The sequence below is a fragment of the Molossus molossus genome, unplaced genomic scaffold (genome assembly GCF_014108415.1).
Source record: "Molossus molossus isolate mMolMol1 unplaced genomic scaffold, mMolMol1.p scaffold_m16_p_1, whole genome shotgun sequence".
NCBI lineage: Eukaryota > Metazoa > Chordata > Mammalia > Chiroptera > Molossidae > Molossus > Molossus molossus.
Window position 1 is genome coordinate 58,946,923 of NW_023425344.1, and position 7,388 is coordinate 58,954,310.

A 7,388-nucleotide genomic window follows, 5' to 3' on the forward strand; every position below is an offset into this window, starting at 1 on the left:
AGTGCTTGCTGCAGGTTCCGTCTCCTTTCCTGCACTGCTGATAGTGATTTGGTGGAGTTATATTGTGATATAAAGACAGTTAATCATTTTTAAGTTCACTGTGTTCATATAATTAAAATAGAAGGTATTTTAGACACAATCTAGTGTAATCCCCATTATACTTTGAATTCTGATGGCAATATCTTTACGCAGTTAACAGTCTCTTCTTGAACACTGAGATTGAAAGGGAATTCACTAGAAAAGCAGCATTGCTCATACTTTTCATTCTGAGTTTCCAAGTTAAAAAATAGTGCATTGCAACTTCATCATTGCTGAGTCTCTGATATTTTGTTTCGGTTGTGGACTGGCAAGAAGAGGCTTCCCAACCCTCCTCAGACATACTGGATTTAATTAGCCAAAACACAAATAATTAACAGAAACAAGATGGACCACACAAGTTAGAAATAGATGTAATTTATCTTGATGTGACTATTCCTAGACCTCCAGTTCCCTAATAAGACACAAACTGATAACACTTTGAACAGTATACAATCATGCTTGATTTGAGAAAAAGTCTAATTTTTGTCACTAGGAGCCTGTTATATTCAGGGTTTACCGTCTGGTATAGCTGGAATAATGACATCCTCATACCCCTAGAACCTGAGACTAAGCTAAGTTTCCTGGAACAATGGGAGTTAAGGTTGCTAAGCAGATGACTTTAATGAGATTATCCTGGATCATCCAATGTAATTACAAGGATCTTTTAAAGTTGAAGGAGGCAGAAGAGGAGGTCAGAGTGATGTGAAAAGAAATTCACTAATCTTTGCTGACTTCAAAGATGGAGAAAGGGGGTCATCAGCCAAGGAATGGAGGTTGCCTTTACTTCTTGGAAAACGCAAGGAAATTGATTCTCCCCTAGAACCTTGAAAAAGGGAATGCAGCCCTGTAATACTTTGGTTTTAGTCCAGTGATTGCTTTTTTTTTTTTTTTAATTATTTTTTTTTATCCTCACCCGAGGACATTTTTCCATTTTTTGTTCAGGTACAGTGGGAGGGAGAGAGAGGAACAGAGAGAGAGAGAGAAACATCGATGTGAAAGGAACACATCGAGTGGCTGCCACCCGCACGACCGACCAGGGCCGGGGACAAACTGCAACCGAGGTACGCGCCCTTAGCGGGAACCGAACCCGGGTCTCTCCGGACCACAGGCCGACGCTCTAACCGCTGAGCCAAACCGGCCAGGGCCAGTGATTGCTTTTAACAATGATTTGGTTTTAACTCTTATTGGACCTCTGACCTACAGAGCTATAAGATAATACTGTCATGTTACATTAAGCCACAATTTTGTGGTAGCTTATTATAGCAGCACATAGAGAAAACTATAACATTTTAGTTCGTTTTAGGCTCTGAAACGAGGATTCATACAGAAGTGTTTTATTAGGAAGTGTTCCCAGAAAAATTGTTTAGAAGAGTAGGAAAGTAAGACCAGAAGGAAAGGAGGCCATATAGGTGAACTACATAGCAAGCTAAGTCCTCAGGAGGACGTTGGCTCAATTCCACAGGGGAGCTCCTGAGACACTGCAAGTGTTTTCTGAGAATAGTGTAGCTCAGAGAGCTATCTATCAAAAGAGCAGACCAGAAAGTGAAAGTTAGTTTCAAAATAAGTTGTCAAGTATTTTACTTAAATTGATTGAATATCATGATGAGACTCCACAACCATACTTCTTTAATTCTTCTTTCCCTGCATACAACTTCTAACTCTTCCTGGCTTCAACAACCCCAGGAAGTAAGGTGGAAGGACCCCTTGTTGATTATTGGCTCATGCTTCTTGTCCTCTCCTCTTCTTCCTCCAGCATCAGGAAAGCATACCAGATCAGGAACTACCTGATCAGGAGAAGGTAAGAAGCAGAGCATGTAAACTCAGCATCACAGTTAGCAAGAAAGAACTATGAGAAAAAACCAGGACAGTCATCATTTATCATTTCTGGATATATTAATTTGTTTCCGTGGATTTGAGTTACTATAAGTCATTTCCTTAGCCCAACTGAGCTGTTCCCACCCACCTTCTAGGTACTGTTAATGCAAATACATTACATTTCTATATGTCATAGGCTCAACAATTCATTATAGACATATTGTTTCGCTTATACAATTAAATTTTAAATCAGTTAAGAGAAGAAGAAATACGCATTTGTACTTTCATAATTACATAATTATCTCTATATGTTTTCTTTGTTTTGGGGTGTGTGTGTGTGTGTTTGAAAAAAAATGAGATCATTTTCTATTTGCCTGAAAAACTTCCTTTAGTACTTTTTGATGATATGTCTGTGAATAGCACCTTTTTCACTTTTAGTTTACCTTTTAATGTCTGTTCTTCTACTTTCATTTTTTAAAGATAGCTTTGCTGCATATAGAATTCTTGGTTGATAGGTTTTGTTGTTTTTTGAGCACATTGGATACGTTATTTCACTGCCTTCAAGCCGCCATTGTTTCTGATGAGAATTGGGCTGTTAATCTTTTTGGGCTCCCCTGTAAATAATGAGTCATTTTTCTCTTGCTGCTTTTAGTATTTTTTCCTTGCCTTTGGCTTACAATATTTTTGCTGATTTGTCTGTGGATGTCTCTGCATCAATCCTATGAAGTTTGGTGGGTTTTGTAGATATACAATGTCTTTCAATAAATGTGGCAAGTTTTCAACTATTATTTCTTCAAGTACTTTTTTTAGATCTTTTCTCTCATCTCCTTCTGGTGTTCACATTCACATTATGTGTATGTTGATGTACTTAGTAGTGTCTCTCATCCTCTGAGTGTCTATTTTTCTTTATTTTTTTTTCTCTCTGTTCTTCAGATGGCCTAATCTCTATCAACTTACTTTCAAATATGCCGGTTACTTCTCCTGCTTGTTCAAATCCATTGTGGAGCCCCTACAATAAATTTTTTTCATTTTATTTATTGAAATTTTCAGCCCCCAAAATTCCTTTTGGTTGTTCATAATTTCTGTCTCCTTATTGATCATTTCTATTTATTGTAACATTGTCACTATACTTTCTTTTATTTCTTTATTTAACTTTTTTTAAAAAATGAGTTTACTGGGGTGGCATTGGTTAATCAAATTATATAGGTTTCAGGTGCAGAATTCTACAACACATCATCTGTATATTATATTGTGGGTTCACCCCAAGTGAAGTCTCCTTCCATCACCATTTATCCCTCTTTACCCTCTTCTACCTCCTCCCACCCTTCCTGGCAATCACCATTTTGTTGTCTGTGTTCATTTTTCTTTACTTTCACCCTTCTCACTCAGTCCCCAACCTCTTCCCCTCCAACAGCTGTCAGTCTGTTCTCTGTATCCATGAGTTTGTCTCCACTTTGTTAGTTTATTTATTTATTTTTTGTTAGATTCCACATAAGTAAAATTATTTGGTACTTGTCTTTCTCTGATTGGCTTATTTTGCTTAGCATAATATGCTCCAGGCCTTTCCATGCTGTCTCAAAAGGTACAATTTTCTTCTTTTTTTTATGCTGAGTAGTATTTCATTGTATAACACAGATTTTTTAATCCAGTTATCTACTGATGGACACTTGGGCTGCTTCCAAGTCTTGGCTATTGTAAATAACACTGCAATGAACATAGGGGTGCATATGTTCTTTTGAATCAGTGTTTCAGGTTTCTTAAGATATATTCCCAGAAGTAGATTTACTGGGCTATAAGGTAACTCCATTTTAAGTTTTTGAGGTAACTCCATACTGCTTTCCACAGTGGCTGCACCAGTCTGCATTCCCACCAACAGTGCATGAGGGTTCTCTTTTTTCTGCATCCTTACCAACACTTGTTTGTTGAATTATTGATAATAGCCATTCTGACAGGTATGAAGTGATATCTCATTGTGGTTTTAATTTGCATTTCCTTTGGTTTCTTAAAAGAGATACACACACACACACACACACGCACACACACACAGAGAGAGGCTAATTTGGCTACTTTGATGTCTTTGTTAAATCAGACATCTAGTCATTCATATAGTCTGCTTCTTTCCAATGTATGGATCACATATGTTCCTGTTTCTTTGGACATCTCACACCTTTTTGTTGGAAACGACATTATAAATAATACATTACAGCAACTCTGGTACTGATCCCTCCTCCAGGACTTGATATTGTTATTGATTTGTATTTGTTCAATGACTAACTGGACTGTTTTAGTGAATGTATATCACCCACCTACCACTTTGGAAGCTTCTGATGTGGATGGCCCACAGTCACCATGGGATGACAATAGTTTAGCAGGACTCGCTTTGACTGTTTCTTTCTCTGCCCACGCCTAGCTGTCAAACTACAATAACGCCAGTTAATTGCTTTTTGTTTTCAACAACATACTGGGGCACAAATTGTTCAGCCAACACATTCAGTTAAATGTGGTTTCCTTTGAAGGGATAGCTCCCAAGATCAATGTTTTAGATTTGTTCTGGCCTACGAAGTGCTCCTCCCAGCTGTCTCTTTCCCTGGTTTTCTCTGTGGAAAACTCACTAGCCAACACTTACCTGTATCACCAATGAACCTACACTCTCCTACCAATTGTTTATCACCATGACACCCAGTTTTTGAGAACACACTTAGGCTTAAATTTTCTACACTCTGTTGCAAATGAAGTTAGTTCTTTTGGGGAGAGATTCAGAGCTCTCTAACACATAGCCTGATTCTCCCTCTAGGCAAAATATTTAGTCATGGCTCTGGATTGAGATGTGGAGACATTAATAAGTCTTTCTCTAAAAACATACTGCTTTAGGGTCTGAGTGGAAAGGGCAGACAGAAGCGTCAGGTGTTCTCAGCTTGCCTTTCTCAGTGTGGAGCTTTGACCTTACAAGCAAGGGAAAGGACAGGCTTCAGTATTCTCAGTGGTAGAGTCTCTGTCCCATGAGTGTGGGCTGAGGGGAAGAAAGGAACCCCACTTGTCAGTCATACCTGTCCAGAACTTATGAGATGGTAGAGGGACTTGGGCCCAGAAAAGGAAAATACCAGGTGGCCAGGAAGTCAAGTTAAAACCCGATGGCCAGAAAGCACGATGGATAAACTGAGTGCAAAAAAATGTCTCTGCCCCTCACTCCCTACTCAAAAAGTCAGAGGTAGCAGATTTTATCTCCCTTCTAACTGCCTTCTCCCTTGCAGATGTTGAAAATGCTGACCCGCGAGCACCTTCCTGGGTGGTGGTAGTGAGCTACACTGCCATCTTGTCCCCGAAGCTCAGCCTGAAAACTGTCACTAGGCAACACAGCAGGAAAAGGAAGTCACCTGACCTAGAAATGGAAAATTCTGAAAGCTTTCTTTTATCAACAAGCCTGCCTTTCCACTCAAGCCTGCTTTGTCCCCAACATACCAAAGCAGCCAAGCAGAGCCAGTCTCTGATTCAGTGAGGAGGGCCTTCCTTGTGCTCAAGCATCAGCTTAATAAAATCTGTTTGGAAACTTCTCTGGGGTTTCCTCTTCGTTTCCTTTCTTTTAAAGCCTTGAACATAGTGTGTGTGTGTGTGTGTGTGTGTGTGTGTGTGTGTGTGTTAGACTATACATAACAAATTTACATTTTCAGTGAACAATTCAGTGGTATTGTATGTACTGGCATCACTGTGTACCCATCACCACCATGCGTCTGCAGACTGGTTCATCATCTCAAACTGAAATTTTGTGTCTGTTATGTAACACTTCCCACTCCTCCCTCCCCCACTCCCAACACCCTATAAATGCTCTTCTACTTTCCATGTATTTGACTACTCTGGGTACCTCACAGAAGTGGGAGCATGTAGTATTTTTCCTTTTCTGTCGGGTTATTTCACTTAGCCATTTACTTATAAGCCACCTATGGCTTGTTTCACTGAGCCAAGATCCATCCTTACATATATCAAAATTTCAATGCTCTTTTTTTTTTTTTTTTTTTTTGATTCATTCAAATATTTATTGAGCAGCTAGGGAGGTACAAAGGTGTTTAAAACATGGTAAAGAGTTGAGATAAATGAACACGTAGAAAGAAAAGTTCACTGAATCACAGCAGTCAAGACAGCAGTTTAGGAGATTAAGAGTGAGTGGTCAATCAGGAAAGGGGATTGAGATTAAAATAGAAGACTTCAGTCTGGATTGTTGATGATACTCAGTATGGACTATATTTGTCTCTCCTTTTCCTCTTTCCCCATGTTTGGGCTTAATTTACCAGTAGTGCCCAGGGTTGTTCAATGCGCCTTTTCTATACTTGCTTGCATTTTTGCTTTAATGTCTTCTACAGAACTAGGTCCCTTCGGTGTTTTAGGAGATTTTTCCTGTTTTTTTGAAGAACTCTTGACCTTTTGATCTTGGTGTTGATGGTTTTGAGTCTTTTCCATTCTGGTTTGATTTTTGTGCATTTTTGCCTGGAGTATCTCATAGATTTCTTTACTGGAGCTTTTTCTTCCGCTTCCTCATCGTCAAAATCATCATCATCATCATCATCATCATCCTCATCTTCATCAGCAAGTTTTACTTTTTTCTGTGGAACCTTGCTCCCACTTCCAGGGGCAGAACGCTTTCCTGACATACTTAGGAGTTTCACATCCTCCTCCTCTTCATCTTCTGACTCTGCATCTTCCTCCACAGCCACTAAGTGCTGTCCACTAATACGCACAGGCCCTGAACCACACTTCAACCGTAAGACCACAGGTGGTGTTATTTCAAAGCCACCAAGGGAAACCGCGGGCTGTACAGACATTTTCAGAGTTGCCAGTGTTACTTTAATTGGACTGCCTTCATAATTCATTGCCTCTGCTTCAACAATGTGCAGTTCATCCTTTGCACCAGCCCCTAAACTGACCGTTCGTAAAGATAATTGGTGCTCATTTTCATCATTATCCACCTTAAAGTGATAATCTTTGTCGGCCTTTAGTTCACAACCGAAAAGATAGTTCTGGGGCCTCAGAGGGCTCATGTCCATGTCCACTGAATCTTCCATGGGGTGGTAGCACGCACTTAGGTGAGAGAAGGCGGACGGAGATAAACGACTTGTGTTCCGCAGCACAGACGCGCAGCACGGAATCGCACCAGGCTCAATGCTCTTTAAGGCTGAACAAGATTCCATTGCATGTGTGCACATATGATATTTTGCATATATGTTAATATACATATAAGAGAAATGGAATGACTGGATTCTAGGATACATAGAATTGTGTGTGTGTGTGTTTTATTAATTAATTTACTTTTGTTATAGATGTTTCTCCTTTTTCCTCCATTGACACCCTCCTCTCTATTCCTCTTCATTTCTATCTTGGGGAATGGAAGAACCCTAACATGGTACCACAGGCCCACCAACAGATAACTGGGAGCAGGGTGAGAAATGCTGTTGTCCCCTCCTAGAAAAATCGTCCCCTGACTTGAAGCTAGGATGTGTGACAGC

The 7,388-nt window shown here is 39.8% G+C and overlaps 1 protein-coding gene across 1 annotated transcript; it reads right to left on the reverse strand.

Moving 5' to 3' along the window:
• Positions 1 to 6,040: 6,040 nt before the first annotated feature.
• Positions 6,041 to 7,034, reverse strand: LOC118639585 (nucleophosmin-like). Its single transcript, XM_036276065.1, is given in 3 exon segments — positions 6,041 to 6,291; positions 6,293 to 6,383; positions 6,385 to 7,034. Coding segments are annotated over 3 exon segments (750 nt in total). The 5' UTR covers positions 6,948 to 7,034; the 3' UTR covers positions 6,041 to 6,195.
• Positions 7,035 to 7,388: the final 354 nt, after the last annotated feature.